The 18,312-nt window shown below is 49.1% G+C and overlaps 1 protein-coding gene and 1 long non-coding RNA gene across 5 annotated transcripts in view; one reads left to right on the plus strand and one right to left on the minus strand.

The window, feature by feature from the left end:
* Positions 1 to 2,222: 2,222 nt before the first annotated feature.
* Positions 2,223 to 18,312, minus strand: part of FBXO10 (F-box protein 10) — a 44,732-nt gene continuing 28,642 nt past the window's right edge. For 2 of the 4 annotated variants that reach the window (XM_055427071.2, XM_055427072.2), the window contains exons 6-12: positions 17,404 to 17,540; positions 12,361 to 12,431; positions 10,450 to 10,602; positions 9,149 to 9,418; positions 6,945 to 7,255; positions 5,667 to 5,845; positions 2,223 to 4,161 (exon numbers count right to left, since the gene is read on the minus strand). In XM_055427071.2, coding sequence (XP_055283046.2) covers positions 3,987 to 4,161; positions 5,667 to 5,845; positions 6,945 to 7,255; positions 9,149 to 9,418; positions 10,450 to 10,602; positions 12,361 to 12,431; positions 17,404 to 17,540 — 1,296 coding nt within the window. In that variant the 3' untranslated portion in view covers positions 2,223 to 3,986. The remainder of the gene's footprint in view (positions 4,162 to 5,666; positions 5,846 to 6,944; positions 7,256 to 9,148; positions 9,419 to 10,449; positions 10,603 to 12,360; positions 12,432 to 17,403; positions 17,541 to 18,312) is intronic. The other 2 variants (XM_088837983.1, XM_088837984.1) reach the window with 2 other exon arrangements.
* Positions 10,597 to 15,509, plus strand: LOC129556829 (uncharacterized). The gene is made up of 3 exons (XR_008686101.2): positions 10,597 to 10,792; positions 11,796 to 11,944; positions 12,394 to 15,509. It is a non-coding gene; the product is annotated as an uncharacterized LOC129556829 (long non-coding RNA).

Below are 18,312 nucleotides of genomic sequence, written 5' to 3' on the forward strand. Positions count from 1 at the left end.
GGGTAGGATGAAAGGAAAAGGGACAGGAAAGAATCTGGATGGGACCTGTGCTCCTGGAAGGAAGCTGTGAAAGAGGAAAGGTTCCCGCACCCTGAAGTCCCTTCACCAGCAGAGATCAGCCAGAATATAAGGGAGCTTCAGAGCCTCGGAGGAGAGCACAGCCATCAGTCTGAAGGTGCTAGAACAGATAGAGACCCGTGTAGACGGTCAGTGCCACGGCTGTGCACTCCCCAGCCTGATAGGTGTCCACTGGAGTGCATGTCCACAGTCCGGGCGGGGGCTGGGTGCAGAAGCTTAGGCTTCAGAGATCAGACTCCATGAGAGGGCTGAGGTGAACTTTGTGGAAACAGCCTGAAGGGGGTCTGGTGGCACCGCACCTGGGGGTGTACTCAGAGGATGCCTGGGCCACCTTAGAGGGCAGGCACCATTCTGTGGGCAGTGAGTGAGGGGAGGGGCGAAATCCAATGACAGCCTTTATCACTGCATCAGCTCTCAGGCAGCAAGACACCATCTAAAAGAACAGGATCTGTCACAGACTTTGAAAGCTGCTGCCCCCTTGGATGCAGGAGTCGTCTCTAGCGGCTGACTCGGCCCTTCTGGGCTCCAGGAGACATTTCTCCAAAGAAGAAATACAGATGACCAATAGACATGTGAAAAGATGCTCAACATTGCTAATTATTAGGGAAATGCAGATTAAAGCTACGAGGTACCACCTCACACTGGTCAGTATTCCATTCCTCATAAAACTAAAAACAATTACCATATGACCCAGCAATCCCATTCCTGGGCATATATCCAGACAAAACTAATCCAAAAAGTACGTGCACCCCTCTGTTCATAGCAGCACTATTCACGATAGCCAAGACATGGAAACAACCTACATGTCCAGTGACAGATGAACGGATAAAGATGTGCATATATACAATGGAATACTATTCAGCCACAAAACAGAACAAAATGATGCCATCTGCAGCAACATGAAGACCCTGTCAGAGAAAGACAAATACCCTAAGATATCACTTATATGTGGAATTTAAAATATGACAAACGAAGGCTGTAGGTCCCTCAGTCGTGTCCAACTCTTTTTGACCCCATGGGCTATAGCCCACCTGGTTCCTGTGTCCATGAATTCTCTAGACAAGAGTAATGGAGTGGTTAGACATTCCCTTCTCCAGGGTATATTCCTGTCCCAGGGATTGAACCTTGGTCTGCTGCACTGCAGGCAGATTCTTTATTGTTTGAGCCACAAGGGCAACACCTTATGACAAAATGAACCTATCTACAAAACAGAAACAGACTCATGGACATAAACTCTCAGCCATAAAAATAATGAAATACTGCCATTTGTAACAAGGATGAATTTGGAGGGTATCACGCTTAGTGCAGTAAGTCAGAGAAAGACAAATGTTGTATGATAGCACTTATATGTGGAACCTAAAAAATAAACTAGTGAATATAACAACAAACATACTCTTAGATCTAGAGAACAAATTAGTGGTTACCAATGGGAGATGGTGAAGGACAGGGAAACCTGGCGTGCTGCAGTCTGTGGGGTCGCAAAGAGTCTGACATGACTGAGCAACTGCACAAGTGAGAGGGAAGGGGGAGAAAGGTAAGGGTAGCAGATTAAGAGGTACAAACTACTATTAATAAACTACAAGAGAATAAACTACAGGATATTGTGCCCCACGGGGAATATAGCTAATATTCCATAAATGAAGTATAACCTTTAAAAGTTTATGAACCACTATGCTGTACACCTGAAACATACACCCACTATACCTCAGTTAAGAATATTTAAGAGAAAAATTCTAAAACTATCCTGAAAAATAAAAGTCTTTTAATTAAAAGAGCACTTAAGTACTAAATACTGGCTTTCTACTCAAGTGACGTGTAGATGCTAAATGAGTAAAATGGGAAAACGTGGTCATGAATCTGAAATCCCTTTGCAAACCATCAGGTCATCCACACCAGGGACTTCACTGTTGCTCTTCAGAAAGCCCATGGGACAGGCAGGCCTGCACCACGGTCCCTGACCTGTGAGGACAGACCTTCTAACCTGGGATCCTGCGGGAACAAGCTGAATGGACAAGATAGCCCTGGGTCTCCTGCTTCCTTCAGTGGTACCCCGGGGGAGCAGAAAGGTGATGGGCCTGCCTCCAGCGCTCAGGAACCCCAGTAGATAACCCAGACCAAGGAAAGTACCCCCCCAAAGTGCCTCTTAAAATATAGAACTTTATTTTGGTTGCCGAGATTTTCATAAGCACTTGGTTCACAGAAAAGTCATTTGTTACAAAATAACAAAAGGCAGCATTCTGTACAGCGACTCACACTGGGGCCACAGATAAGTGCAAAGAACAGTGCTGAGGAGTGGAGGGATCCACGCTCTTGTTCCGCAAGTTCTCAGGGAGGAAACCGAGCCCCTGGCTCCCTCTAGCCACACCCTAGCCCACCTTGGAGAACAGCACCAGGGGCCTGGCAGAACCTGCCTGGGACACCAGCTGTGGGTGTACAACCATGACCTTACCAGGCTGGTGAGGCGCCGCATGGAGGGCCAGGTTGGCGGGGTACTGTTTCAGGCTGAGCCGAGCCTGCGTCAGGCCCCCTTCCTTGCACAGTGGGTCTGAAGCCACCTGGCTCTGGAACCTTCACACATTCACAGTTGAGCTTAGTAGAGCCTTCCTCTCCCTCTCCTCAAGCTACTAACTCTCCTGGTACCCTGGGCTGGGGAGATAGGCGGTGACCTTCATGGAGCTTACAGGTGAGTCAGTGGACAGGGATGGACCTGGGTAATTTCTAAGCAAGACAGAGTGTATCCTGGGGGGGCAGAGACAGGGCAGAGCGCTGCCATCCACATGGCGTGTTGAGCCTGGAAGGATGGGTGGGACCTGGGCGTGCATAGCTGGTGAGGAGAGCGTGAGCCAAGGCACAGAGTGGGAAACCATGGTAGGATCTGTAAAGGCAGGTGGTTGGTCATCCATGAGAATGTGGACACAGACAGGGGCCCCAAGCACCTCCATCTCCACCTGTCTGGCGCCCAGCAGGGGCAGCTGGTCTGGGTGTGCTTGTGGGATTCGAATCCTCCTTAATGCTGCAGGCACTGAGTCAACTATGTCCTGAGTCTGGGGGCAACCAGAGGGCGGAGCAGTCAGGCGAGTCCTTGCACTGCCCAGCCCTCACCTGCTCACCTAACCACTTGAGGGAAGCCTTCTCCACACGCCCCTCCTGCTTTCCCAGTTGTCCCTGGGGCAGCCTGCCAAGAGAGGCTCCTTATCTCAAGCCCCTCCTGCCTCAGAGGTCCACATCCAAGAGAACTGTGTCCTTAAGGAAACCAAACCTCCAGCCTCCCCCACAGCAGGGTGGGCATGGCACTGTCCCCGGAGAGTCAAAGTGAGGGCTAGGAAAGGGGGTGACTCTGGGGCTCTTTGCATCTCACTGGAATCACTTCTGTCCCTTAAAAATAAATTCGTTCTTCCCTGAGAAGATTCTGGTTTTGGTGTGTATAGTTCCCTGTAACTAAAACCGAAAACCCTGGCCAAGGTTTCAGAATCAATTTCCCCAACTCTTCGATCATCTCTACAAGAGCTCGAGGGACTAGAAACCCACCAACTTCTGTTCCCTTTTCCTCCTTGAAAAATAATTCCATGGTTGGGGAATTAAGATCCTGCACGCAGCACGCTTAGCACAGCCAAAAATACCAACCAACCAAACCAACACAAAATCAAAGCTCCTTCCTGCTGAGGGCTTTGGAGCCAAAGGGCTTTGGAGGTACTTTGTTCTCAGTCCCCAGAAGACTTGAGAGCCTGCTTTTCAGGGAGGAGGAGATAAGATGAGCAGGAGCCTTCACAAGCGCTACTTCTTCCACCCTTGAAGGCTGCAACTTCTTAGCTCGGCCTGGCAGGGCCCGAGCCTGACAGTAGGGTATGTGCCTGCTTCCTGGGGTCTTCGGACGCCCCCCAGCTGCCTCCTTCCGCAGCTCTCCATTCTTACAGGATGGTGCAGAAGATGCTGCGTTTGCTGTGGTAACCACCTTCCACATGGGCTGTGATCCTGGTCGCCATGGCTGTCACCTTCTGCCCACTATGGGCAGCGGAGGGGCCTCGGAGAGAGTTTTCAAGGTGAGGCCGTGCTGGTGGGTTCGCCAGGCGCCACGTATCAGACCTGAAGGGGCAAAATGACAATGCACTCTTTGAGGGTCTAGAGCATTTGCTGAATGCCCCATACAACCTTACCTTTGGCCTAAGATCCAGGTGTTTAAATTGGGGTATAGGTTGTGTCTCCCTAGTTAAGCGATAGCAAAAGGGGGTGGGACATGCATGAAGCTAAATCTGGTTCCAGCTCTGCCTTCAATTCTGATGCAACCCTGGATAGGTTCCCTCTCGTACTCTATTCCTCCATCTTTAAACAAGGATCTAGATAAGACCAGTGACTTTCTCTTTTTTCTTTCATTCCCCCAGGCCCAATTTTTTTCCCATTATGTATGACCATAAATGTTATGCAAGCTTCATTTACTTTTAGTTTTTGGCCGTACCCTGTGGCATGTGGGGATCTTAGTTCCCTAATGAGGGACTGAATCTGCACCCCCTAGATTGGAAGGCGGACTCTTAACCACTGAACTGCTGGAGAAGTCCCATACAAGCTTTATTAATCATCAGCAAAAATTAGAAGCTACCTAAATATTCCTCACATGAGTTTGAGTGAACTCCGGGAGTTGGTGATGGACAGGGAGGCCTGGCGTGCTGTGATTCATGGGGTCGCGGAGAGTCAGACACGACTGAGCGACTGAACTGAACTGAACCGAAATATTCCTCAGCTGATGAACAGATAAACCAAGTGGTGTGTCCATTCAGTGACAAAAAGAATGAATGACAGATGTGACACCACAGGGGAATCCGGGATACACTGGGCTAAGTCTGAAAAGCTAGGCTCGAAAGACTACACACTATATTATTTCTTTAGATGACATTCTGGAAAATGCAAATCTACGGAGGGCAGAAACTGATGGATTTCCAATCTCTTAAGCTTTTGTGTAGGTTATGAAGGGTTGGGGAAAATCAAATGATAGTGATGGTTTGATCAGGACTTTCTGACCTAAGTTACAAGGAATCACCTCTAATACATATTAAATCCTAAACTGCTTAAAACAGCAACATTGTCTTGTATTTTTATGATAATATTACAAGCAGGGCTGGCAAGCTGTGGGCAGTGTCAGAGGCTGGCTACTGAGGGGTGAGTAAAAGCCTGGGTGTATTTGTTCAAGGGGCAACAGCGGCCATAGCAATAGACACTCATGTGATACCTCAGATATGCTACTAGGTCACAGGACCTTATTTTATCTGAAGTTGATGCTATGGACATTATTAAGTGGATTTTACTAAGGTTCAGAGATGCTGAGTAAATTGCCCAAGGTCACATAGCCAGTAACTGGCAGAGGTGAGATTTGAAACCACATACCCCTGACTCGTTGAAAGCTTATTCCCTCCAAGGGAGTCAGGCTCAGGTCCTCTGCCCAGGCCCAACACAAAGGCCAAGCACAGGCCTTTATCTGACCAGAGCTGAAAGCTGGCATGACTAGGGAGCGAGGGTTGCCACAGTCACTGGGCCTGGCTTCCCCAGTGACCTCGCTGTGGTTCTAGAAGATTGGTTTAGGCACCCCATGCACTTACTTCTTGAAGACCAAGAACCTGTTGTTCTGTATAACGCATTCTTGGTTGTTTGAACTCTGCTGGAAGATGGTCTTGTTGGTCCTTCCCTGGAAGATGGTGTTCTCCTGCACCAGGGCCTTGGCGTGGCCCTGTACTGCAACGCCGGAGGCCCGGAATGAATGGATTCGGTTCTTTATTACCTGGGAGAGGCAGCCAGAGCTTGTCACACCTCAGGGACTGCTGGGGAGCCAGGTGAATGAATCACCAATTATAAAACTGAGGGGTACAAGCATGCTAGGTAGGTCAGCACTGAGCCAAGGGAGCTCATGGAAAGGCTGTCGAGGTCAGCCAGAGAACCAGAGAAGGCTTCCTGGAAAAAGTGATGGATAAGTTGTAGGAGTTTCTCAGGCATAGAGCAGGGGAGAGTTGTTCCAGGAAGAAGGAACAATGTGAAAAGGCCCCTCAGACTGAGGAGGTCGTGCCAGAAGCAAGGGCCATTGATGACCCAACTGAGGTGACAGTGAGCCCTCCTCTGCCTTCCCACAGTGCTTGGATGCAGAGCCAAGGAGTTCTTTACTCCTTGCTGAAGTCAGGGACTCACGAAGCCACAAAGCCAAAAAGAGGCTCTGGGACTGTAATTTCACAAGGGCAGGGACTGGGTCTGCTTGGCTCAACAGTGAAACCCTAGCACCCAACTCAGTGCTTTGCATAAAAGTGGAGCTCGGAGCTCAAGGTCCTGTGCAGAAAAAAAACAGGTGAAGGAACAGACACAGCACTGAGCGAAGTGCCCTGTGAGGCAGGGGTAGGCACAAACACCTTAGAAGTCAAAAAAATGGGCACCTCCCACAGCCTGGGGGGTCAGGGAGGGCTTCCAGAAGACAGTGACAGCCAATGGGGAGAAGGCTACTCTGGGTAACAGGACAGTGTTGCAAGGCCCCAGGGCAAGATTTCTCATTAAGCACCCACTGCAATCCAGGTCCTGAGTGAGATTATTCCTCTAGAAGAAAGTTTAAATAGCCCTGATCTTAACCTGAAGACCATGAAGATACCCCAGGGGGCACCCCCACCCCAGTTTCCTGCCAGTACCCCTCCTGTGTGAAGTGCCCCCTGTATCTTGCAGGCAGGGTTTAGGTGGCACCCTTGCAGAGTGCTGAGGGTTTATGGTTTTGTTTGTCAGCAGAGAGGGCACGAGAGCTCCCCTAGGACTGGCTAGGTATGCACATCACACACACACACATGGCTCTCCTAGGACTGGTGTAGGCATGCATGTCACACACAGACACACACACACACACACACCTTTGTGTCAGACATGGGCAGCAGCTGCAGCCCACTGCCCCGGTTGCCAATGATGTCATTTTCCATGATGGTGCTGTCACCCTTGGTGATGATGCCGTGGCCTCTGTTGTCATAGATACCATTGCCCCGGAGCTCCACCTTGCACTGGGCCTCGATCTTGACCCCACTCTGGCGATTGCAGGAGATGCTGTTGTTGGCCACACGGGTGAGCTGACTGCTTTGGGCCACGGTGATGCCCCTGACTCTGTTGGCGTGGATCACGTTGGTTACAACGTGCAGTGCCTCACTGCTCTGGATGTAGAGTCCTGAGGCTGTGGGGGGAGAGGAAGCACAGGGTGGCCCCAGGGTCACTGCTAACCAGACCCAGAGGAAAAGCCTTCCCAGAATTGTGCACGCAGGAGAGGAGGTGGGGAGGAGAGGGAGAACCAGCCCTGGGGACTGCAGCTTCCCAGATGGATGACAGAGCAGGAGGAAACCTAGGACCAGCAAGGAAACTCTGTTCCTTCTGAGCCAAGTGCTCAGTGAGGGGGAGGGAGACATGCTGTGAAGAGGTGCCCAAGACTCAGCTGGTCCTCTGGCCCAGGCGCTCATCCTGCGCTGGATTGCCTCCCACAGTTGCCTCCCCCTACTGCCATCTGTACCTCCTGGGACGGGGCGCTCACTACCTGATCAAGGCTGCCCATCCTGCCTCTGGACAGACAGACTCACCTGAGTGAAAGTTCTGTTGCTTTTGTTCTGCTTCCCATTCTGAGCTAGCATCTGCCTCCCTATTGTTTGGGGAAATTTTCTTATTTCTTAAGAATTAAGAAATTTCTTACAGATACCACAGGGGGAAAAAAGCACAAGATCAGCAGGCTGAGAACTGCAGAACGTGGTCAGGAAGGGGCAGCACGGCAGGCGGACCTGGGGTGAGAAGGACGCCCAGTGGTGACGTCCACTGCACCCCCCCAGGAGCAGGAGGCTCGGGCAGCAGAGGGAGGAGGCTGAGGGAGGGTGATGACCATGGAATCTTGTGGGAGCAGTCTGGGCTGTAAGCCCTGCAGGTCTGAATATTTTGGTGCCACCTGCCTGTTGCTTCTCTTGGCTTGGTTGAGAACCGCAAAAATAAAGTGTTTTGAATTTACGTGGCTTTGCTTGTCGAACTGGACAGCATGGCCACGGAGAGGGAACCCTCATTTTGCAGGTAGGTAAGTGGGCTGGGGCCACTGGCTCCCCATCTCCCTGCCTCTGCCACTCCCAGGGTGATGAGCTTACTCAGGGCCCAGGGGCCTCCTTTAACAAGCCTTCCTCCACCATTCCCCAGAGTGATTCTCATAAACAGCCAGGTGTGGGAGCTGTAGAGTTGGATGAATTCTACAACAATTTTTTTTTCCCATTCAATAAACATCAAACACCTACCATCCATTTTTATCAAGTTTAAGATAACATGGATTTTAAATATTCTTACTTTCTGTAACTCTAAGAAATAGAAAGTGAAACCGCTCAGTCGTGTCCGGCTCTTTGCGACCCCATGGACTTGCAACCCCATGCACTGTAGCCTACCACGCTCCTCTGTCCAGGGGATTTTCCAGACAAGAATACTGGAGTGGGTTGCCATTTCCTTCTCCAGGAGATCTTCCCAACCCAGGGACTGAACCTGGGTCTCCAGCATTGTAGGCAGCCGTTTTACCATCTGAGCCACCAGGGAAGTCTAAGAAAGAAAAATCACTGCCACTTAAACCATGATATGCCATCAACTGTAAGACGCATCTCATCAGAGATGTGAAAAAAATACGAAAAATATGTCTCAGAATTGACTGAAATGTATATGCCAGGTGTGGGACTGGTGCCAAGGGGCAGGGGGCACCAACAGGAGTGGGATTCAGTTCCTTGCCTCAAGTTCACTGCCTGTCAGAATTGATGAAACAGCCCCAGAAACGAATACAGTCTCAGCCCCCCTAACAGTGCCGGTGGGGCTGAGGGCCCAGGTGGAAGGAGGGAAGGGTGGCGGGGGAGGGCTCTGAGGTCCTAGTTGTTTGGGACGTGTGGATGGGAGAAAGGGAATTTCGGGCAAGAGAAAGGCGAGGGTGGTGGTGGGAGAAGAGGAGAATGGATTGAAGTGCAGGGGGTGGGGATGCCAGGTGAGTGGCTGATGAGGCTGAAGGGTCTCAGGGCGGGCTGAGCATGGGAGACCTTGCAGCGGGGCCATGGGGAGGGGTGCTCACCTCCGTTGTGGTTAACACTGTTGGACTCGACCAGAGCTATGGTGATGGGCCGGCGCAGCGGGTCGTCGTCCTTCTCCAGCTCCATCTCCCACAGGATGGCATCCCCATCCTCGCTGAAGTTCTCCTGGGCTCCGTGGCCTCCAGGGAATTCTCCAGAGCCATCCTTCTGGCTGAACACTGCCACTCCATACAGGCCATTGTAGCTGACATGGTTGCTGGTGACGTGGGGCAGGCTGGACGCCATCATCCACACACCACAGCCCTTATTAGCTGTAACAGTGAAAGGAGCTGGTCATTAATGCTGCCAACAGGCGAGGCAGCACCCAGTATCTCCCCAGGCAGGGAATCAAAAAGGCACTGGCCTGGGAGACTTGGCCACTGATTGGTAAATGGCCTTGAACGAGTCACTTTAGGGCTTGGCTGCTGCAGACTTCTCCTTCATACAAGGATTCTCCTTCACACAAAGGGTAGTAACAGTCAGGTTAATCTCACAACTACCGTCACTCCACGGGGTGTAAAAGAGCTCTGGGAACTGCCAAGGCCCCACTTCCAGATCGGAAACACATGAGCCCATGGTGACAGTGCTCGAAGGGCCCTCAGAACTCATCCAGCCCAACCACACCCTGCCCAGAAATGCAGGGTTTGAGTGCAGCCCTACCACTCCCTACCTGTGTGACCCTGAGCAGGTTACTAAACTTCTCTGTGCCTCAGTTCCCTCATCTTTAAAATGGGGTTACTAACTGTACCAACCTCAGAAGGGGTCCTGAAGATTAAATACGATAATGCACAGAAAGGGCCTAGTAAGAGTCCAGGACCTGAATGTAGGTTAGCTATTATTATTATTAGAGATGCAGTCCAGAGAGACTGAGGTGTGGCCCAAGGTCACAGAATGAAAGAGAACAGTTTTCTTTCTATGATTATCCTATTTCTCCATTATATTGTTAGTTTTCTGGATCAAAAGAAAGAGTAAGAGGGGTTAGATGCTCATGTATCAGAAATTAGATGGCCCTGTCCTTACACAAGATCCACTCCTGCCCTTGGCTGTTTTAAGTGGGGATTAAAGCTCTCTGCTTTGCTGACCCCATGGGGTCAACCTGGATTAGAAGGTGATTTATGAAAGGCTCATGCCTTCTGAGAGGGGCTGTGACCTGAGATAGAGGCTGGTATTTAAAATGAGGTACTGGAGGCCCAGGGAAAGGCAGTGACTCTCTCAGGACTTACAAGTTGGAGATGGAACCTGGGCCTCCTGCCTCCAGGCTGCACTGGCCCCCAAACCTGTCCCCAAGGAGAGCGGCTCTCACCGTAGATGGTGTTTCCTTCTAGCAGGCCTTTGCCTTCATCCCCCACAACCACACCATCCGAGTAGCCAAAGCAGATGAGGTTGCTCCTGAGGATGGGGACCCCTCCTCGGCGGATGTCCACACCTCCCCACTGATTCTCTCGGATGACATTTTCTATGGAAAGAGGTGGAAAAGAGGGTCACAGGCCACCTACAGCGCTGGCATGAGGACTTGAACAGCTGACAGAAAACACGTCCGGACAAGGATGCTGAGGCCTGCCCCTGCCAGGAGTCAGCACCCAGAATCTTGTCTGCTGTGTGACTTTCCAAGGACTTGCCTGCTGTCTGCTTTCCCCAAGAGCAAGGTTTGTGTCTGCCTTGTGGTTTCCTGTATCCCCAGAACCCCCTGTATCTAGCGGCCTGGAGGACTGATAACTAAGAACAGACTGGCTTTAGAGTCCCCAGACCAAGGCCAGGCAGGGCTGTCTGTTCTGGGGGACTGTCCTCGGGAGCACTGACGCAGAATCCAGCCACTCCTTACAGCCCTGGGGAGGTGCGAGCCTGTCCTTCTCAGCCTCAGTTCTGGACTGACCACGGCCCTCCTCTCCCCTCCACCATGTCTCTGGGAGGGGGCGGGCTGAAGGGCCACCAGTGAGAAGGGGTGTCCTGGGACACTGCTGCCGCAGCACCAGGATGGGGCAGACTCTCAGCCTCTTGTGACAGGACTGTAATGGTTTAGGAGACCCTGTGTGACCAGCTTCTGCCTGCCTCTGGGACCCCATCTCAAACTCCTTGCCCCTTGCTAACCACACTGCAATCAAATGAGCAACCTCTGTGATCCTCAGGCCTGCCAAGTCTGTTCCCACAGGTGGCCCCATTTGGAATCCTGGTTCTTTCCTGAGTTCCTTCCCATCCTCCAGTTTCTGGTTTACATGTCATTTTTTTGGAAGGCCTGCACTGACCACACAATCCTAAATACCCACACACTTTGTCTATCACCTTATTTTAATTATCTGTAGAGGAAATTCCCTGGCAGCCAAATGGTTAGGACTTGGCACTTTCACTGCCAGGACCAGAGTTTCATCCCTGATTGGGGAACTAAGATCCTGAAGCTGTGAGGTGTGGCCAAAAAAACAAAAATATATATCACCCTCAGAGATGACTCTTCTTTAAAAAAAAATACATGCTTTTGTTATTTTTCCCTCCTAAAATGTCTGTTCCTGACAGCAGAAATCGTCTGTTTTCTTCACTACTGTATCCCTAGCTCCTGCATACACTGTGTGCTCAAAAAATGTCTAATGAGAAAGGCAGGATTCAGTCAAGAGGAGTTACTGGCCCAATATTTACTGGATCTCTTTAATGTTCTAGGTATGGCTATGCTCTGTGCTGAGGCTACACTGACGTACCAGATGGACATGATTCTTGCCTTACAGAACACAGCAAAGGAGGCTGTCATTAAATGGATCATAAGAAATTAAGTACAGTGTCCTACAGAGTAGCGCTACTTGGTGGACTGAGTGAGTGGATGTATAATGGGAGGTCAGGGCAGGCTTCCCCCAGGAAGAGACAATCGGGCTGAGGCTCAGACAATGACAGGTGTTGGCCAGGCAGAGGGGGAATGGGGATGGACTGCCAGAGCAGCAACAAGCCTATAGAGCCCAGAGAAGGGGTTCAGTTCGTGTGGTGTGAATATTTCTGACAGTGTTCTGTGAGCCACCCACTCCGATCCTGTAAGCACCAGGCCTGGCAAAGAAAGGACACGACCTCCCTGCCTGGTGAGCACGGCCAGGGCATGGAGCCCGCGTCCCTGAGCACTGGTCACCATCAGGAGGCCAGACTGTCCAGGAAACGGACTGGGTGGGTGGGAAGCTGGGGACATTGGCTGGGTTGTGGTTGCCTGGATGGCTACAGCTCCAGGCAGTCTCATGCCTACCTGTGATGAGGCCTCTACCATTCTCGTTCACAGCGATGCCGGCTGCGTGGCCCTTGAAAATGTGGTTCCGGCTAGAATGAAAGGAGAAGACAAAAGGTGAGACCCGACTAACATCATGCATCAAAGACAATGCCCATCCAAGGTGCCGACCCTTCTGCGTGGGCTTCCCAGATGGCTCAGGTCCACTGGGATATGGAGCACCTCTTTGAGGCCCAGAAGCCAGGCAGAAAGCAATTGTCAGTTACTGCTGCCCCAAACCACCTGCAACTATGCCATAGAAACAGATACCCCTGTCTCTGCAGCCTCTTTGGACTGTTAGCCACACTCAAGCACTGTTTTATTTGTATTATCGTTGTTGTACAGTATTATATGATTTGAAGGTGTACAACACAGTAATTCACAATTTTTAAAAGGTTATACTCCATTTACAGATATTATAAAATATTGACTATATTCCTGATGTTGCACAATATATCCTTGTAGCTTATTCTATACGTAATACTTTATTCCTTTTATACCTATTAATCACCTACCCCTAGACTGCCCCTCTGCTTCCCTCTCCCAACTGGTGACCGCTAGTTTGTTCTCTACCTGACTCTGCTTTTTTATTATACTCACTAGTTTGTTGTATTTTTTAGACTCCATAAGCGATATCATACAGTATTTCTTTCACTGACTTATCTCACTTGGCATAACGGAAGATCTAAGAAAGCACGCTCCTGACTCAAGAGACACACATGGCCCTACTGCCATGGAAAGTCTTCAAGAATGAGTTCCCTAGAATAAGACACCTGAGTGTGTTAAAGGACCTGCACTGCTCCGGTCTCTCAACTCTGGGTTCCTGCCTGTAAATACACAGCCACACAGATACTGGCAGAACTGGGTTATTTCTGGAGAATACACATTTGCTGTTTGGTATTTTTACTAACAGGAATACTGTGATCACCTTCTATGCTGGAGGAGCACCTGCCCCCTCTCTTAGGAGGTGCGCTCCTACTTCCTACCATGCAGCCAAGGGATTTAGATCCAGATATACAACTAGCTGTTCAGAACCTGACACAGGGCCTGGCTCCTTTCACAGAACCTCACTGATCATGAGTTGGCTGATAAGTCTTCCCAACTGTAGGGCAGGGTCCAAAGCGTTTACCACATGTTATTATTGTTTAGTTGCTGAGTCGTGTCTGACTCTTTTGTGATCCCATAGACTGTGACCTGCCAGGCTCCTTTGTCCAGGGATTTCCCAGGCAAGAATAGTGGAGTGGGTTGCCATTTCCTTCTCCAGTGGAATCTTCTTGACCCACAGATCGAACCCACGTCTCCTGCTTGGCAGACAGATTCTTTACCACATAGCCACCAGCAGGGAAGCCCATACTTCCTTGTGGGGAAGCCAAATGCCAACTGTACCTACATTATGCATTTGGAGTTGAATAAGTGAAATTGTCTGTTAAAAAACATCCTTATGTTTTTACTCAGATATTTTGATGTGATTATAATTCAATAAACTGATGGCTACTCTGGGCTTCTAGAATTCAGGGTCAGATGCAGTCCCTGGGCTCATTCATATTTCTGAGAGCTGCGCCATGGAAGCAAATGCATGAGTGTTATACTTTTAACACAAATCTCACTTACTTTCAGAAAGAATCCACGGCCACTTGGAGAAACATGTATGTGTGTGTATATAGGGTAGGCAGAACAAAGGTAAAAGAGACATCAGAAAACATGAGGAAAAGGGGACAGAGCATTGTTCCAAGAACCAAGGGTGGGATATTAACACAGTTTGAGTCCTGTGCATCCTTGCAGCCAAGGCAAAAAAATACAAAACAAAAAACCATAGGTTATATAACTATTACCAGCAAAAAAATATGCTCAATGGCTTGCCTTATTGAGGTCACATCAGGGAGCTTGAAATTCAGGGACCTCCCACAAATCTATGTCCTCCATCACAAAGAAACATAAAGGAAAAAAGCACAACCTAATTCTCTCAAAGCGACTGTTTTATTAAAAAATACTTTTTATTGAAGTATATTTGATTTATAATGTGCCAGTCTCTGCTGTACAGCAAAGTGACTTACTTACACATATAGACATTCTTTTTCATTTTATTTTCCATGATAGTTTATCACAGAATAGGATATTGAATATAGTTCCCTGTGCTGTACAGTAGGACCTTGTTTTTCATTCATCCTGTATACAGTAGTTTACATCTAAACCCAGAATTTCTTTTGGAGGGGTAGGCTTTTGGTTTGTGGGATCTTTGTTCCCCAACCAGGGGGAACAAAGGCCTTCAGCAGTAAGAGCATGGAGTCCTAACCACTGGATCACCAGAGAATTCCCTCAAAGTGACTGTTTTAAAAAGCCAAAAATGAAATAACAACAACAACAAAAAAAGCCAAGACACTGATCTGGTTGTAATATTCCTTGTTCGAAACCCTTCAACAGCTCCCCGGCACCCACAAGTTTTGGGTATATGGCTGCAGTAAGTAATTACCACAAACTTAGTAGTTTAGAACAACACGAATTTATTATCTTCCAGTTTAGGAGGTCATAAGTCCAAAACGGGTCTGACAGGGCTAAATCAAGGTGCCAGTAGACTTGCCCTTTTTCTGGAGCCTCGGAAAGGATCTGTTTCTGACCTTTCCAGCTCCTAGAGGCGGCCCATGCTTCCTGGTCTGCGGCCTCATTCCTCTGGCTTTGCCTCTATTGACATATTTCCTTCTCTGACTCTCCTACTTCCCTCTTTTAAGAACCCTGTGATTATAATGGGCCCACCTGGATCACCCAGTGTACTCTCCCCACCTCAGCACCCTTAACTGAATCACATCTGCAAAGTCTCTGCAGATGTGACTCACATCTTCTGACTTGTAGACAGTCTATGCACAGGATCCAAGGATTAGAAAATGGATAGATTTGGGGGGCCATTATTCTACCTACCACATGTGGTATTCGAGTTCCTCCATACTCCAGCATCAACCCCACTTTGTAGGCTGACCTTATGCCCAGACATACCACACTTTTCCCACCACTTTCCCAAGTCATACTTCAAATTTCACTGCCCCAGGCTTGTAATGCCTTTCTGAGGCCATAAAATCCTACTTTTCCCTTCAGTAAAAGTAAAGTGTTAATCGCTTAGTCACATCCAACTCTTTGCAACCCCACGGACTGTAGCCTGCCAGGCTCCTCTGTCCATGGAATTTTCCAGGCAAGAATACTGGAGTGGGTTGCCATTCCCAGGGCATCTTCTGACCTAGGGATTGAACCTGGGTCTCCTGCATTGCAGGCAGATTCTTTACCATCTGAGCACTGCTCAAATGTCAGCGCTCCACGTGCCCTGTCCTGACTCAGCTGCAATCATGACTGGTTTCCTTCTGCACCTGTGTGAAGACCTATAAAAGTGCTCACTTTGGTGAGTCCTTCCCTTACAGCCCTCATCTGCAGAATGACACCAAACACTCCACAGAGCAGAGACTGTTCATACACCCTTTATACTGCTAACCCCCTTATATGGAGTAAACACCTAAATGTGTGTTTAATGAATAATATGCACACATGCAAACCCATACTCTTAAGGCAGTAATGTAAAAGATGGGAAAACAGCTCCATAATCATGTGATCACTAATTGTTTTTAGTAAGCTGCCTGCTGGAGAAGGAAATGGCAACCCACTCCAGTATTCTTGCCTGGGAAATCCCATGGACAGAGGAGCCTGGTGGGCTACAGTCCATGGGGTCGCAAAAGAGTCAGACATGACTTAGTGACTAAACAACAAACAAAAACAAGCTGCCTACAATAGTGAAAAAATAGAAGCCTAAGATTAATAGGACTGGTTCAAAAATGAGGGAGTATCAAAACAATGGAATGTTCTGAAACTGACCAAAGTGATAAATATAAGATCCTGCAACAACATGGAAAAGTACACACAGGATAATGCAGGGAAAAACTCTCAGAATATATTTGCTGCACAGTAATTCCAGTTATTTTTGTAAAGCACAGACATAACATGTGAGTCTTCCACTCAAAACCTTTAATGATCCCCCCCTTACCTAGACAGAATAAACTCCACCTTTCCCACTGGACTACATAAGGCCTTCCTCATCTGGCCCAAGGCTTTGGAGCACACTGCCTGGCAGAGATGGACTGCCACCGGACTATAAACACTCAGGCTGCAGTGACCACAGGACCCAAGATGATCTGGGACAGTCCCAACTTGAGATGTTTTACAGCAATGTCACAACTTGTGTGAGACTTTTTCTCAAGCCCCAGGGGACTGTGTGCTCCCTGACTCTGCTGTGTTCGGCTGCCTCTGCACACACCACTTCCTTCTCTAGGAATGTCTACTCCCCAGCTCCACGAGAGGCCAAGCCCTACCCGTATTTCAAAGTCTAACCCCAATGCCAGCTCCCAAATGAGGCCCCCCACAGCCCCCTCATCAGAATAATTCCCCTCTCGGTACCACTTTGATAGCATTTATCACAGCCTGCACCACATGATGGGTGGGACGGCAGATCCACAGCCCCACTACCTACAGCTTACACCAGGGACGGATCACGGCATGCTTCCACGCTGAGGTCAGATGTAGCCTCCAATCTTAATACAGCATCCCAGGTAGCCACTAGCAACTGATGAGAGTTGTCAAGTGAGTTGAAATCTCTATGCCATTCCTATCTTAGCATTATTTCTGGACACACATGTCCTCCTCCAGACTAGAGTAAGCTCCAAGGGAGCAGAGTCTGCCTGGTTTACCTTTGTTATCATTATTAGAAGTGCCCAATAATGCTTGATGAATAGAATGGCCCCACATAATGAACTGGAAGGGAACATAGACACAAAAGCAGAGAACACAGATAATATAACACAGAAAGCTGTGTTACTGAGGTGGGATTGTGGATGAAGTCTGTCTCTTCTCTGCTTGCATGTATACAGTTGCTTTAGTAAACAAAAATGGTTTCAAATGAAGCAAAGACAGGAAGCAGGGAACCAGAGATGAAAGAGGAAGAAAGGGACCAAGGGTGAGCAGGATGGTCTGAGTACAGAGGCACATACATACCTCACGACTGGATTTCCGTGGTACAGGATATAAATGCCAGCCTCCTTGTTTGAAAAAATTTGATTGTTCCGGATGACGCCTTTCCCATTGCCAAGGACAACAATGCCAGAACGAAGGCCGTGGTGGATCTGGTTACACTGCAGGTTAACAGGAGACACCACAGAAGGCAGATCAGACATGCCAGTGAGCAGCAGGGGGTTCAGTGCTGCCCCACGGCAGGGCCAGGATGCATCAGCAGAGGAAAACACGTCGCTGCGGGATCCCAAGCACAAAACAAAGTGAATGGACCAGGCGTGGCCCTGCCCTTTCTGCACAGGTGCACCCAGGATACCTGTCAGATAGACTCCCAAGAGAGGAGCCTATCCTGCCCAGACTTGAGATGTATTAACAGTTACATCCTGACACTTAATGCTGAGGGCTCTTGCCTTCATCTGCAATGCACAGTACTGAAAATTTCTGAGCCTCTGAAGAGTCCTCCAAAAATTTCTGAGCCTCCAAAGAGCATGATCATCATCGAGGCCACATTACCCCAAGGCCCCAGGGGCGGAGCCCCAATACATGGGAACATTGACTAAGCACAGGCCTGAGGGACCACCCAGGGAAGGGAGGGGGACTGTGGAAGGTGTAGCCCCAGGGAGCTTAGGTTTCCCATGAGGCAGGAGGCCACCAGAAGGTATACGAGCTACAAGGACCCTCGGAGGTATTTCTGCCAAACTCCTCTGTGCAAACGGGGAAAGAGGCCCAGGGTCATACAGTACATTTGTGGCTGAGCTGGATCTGAAACCTAGCTTTTCTGTTGCCTTTTGCATACTGATTAAAATCTTAGGTTATAATAAATTATAATTGTTTCCACTCGGCTAATTTACAGCCTAAATACAATCATATATTTAAACCAAGAAGCAAGCTATT

This window comes from Moschus berezovskii, chromosome 7, assembly GCF_049115385.1.
Source record: "Moschus berezovskii isolate FMDL1 chromosome 7, NW_MosBer_1.0, whole genome shotgun sequence".
Taxonomy (NCBI): domain Eukaryota; kingdom Metazoa; phylum Chordata; class Mammalia; order Artiodactyla; family Moschidae; genus Moschus; species Moschus berezovskii.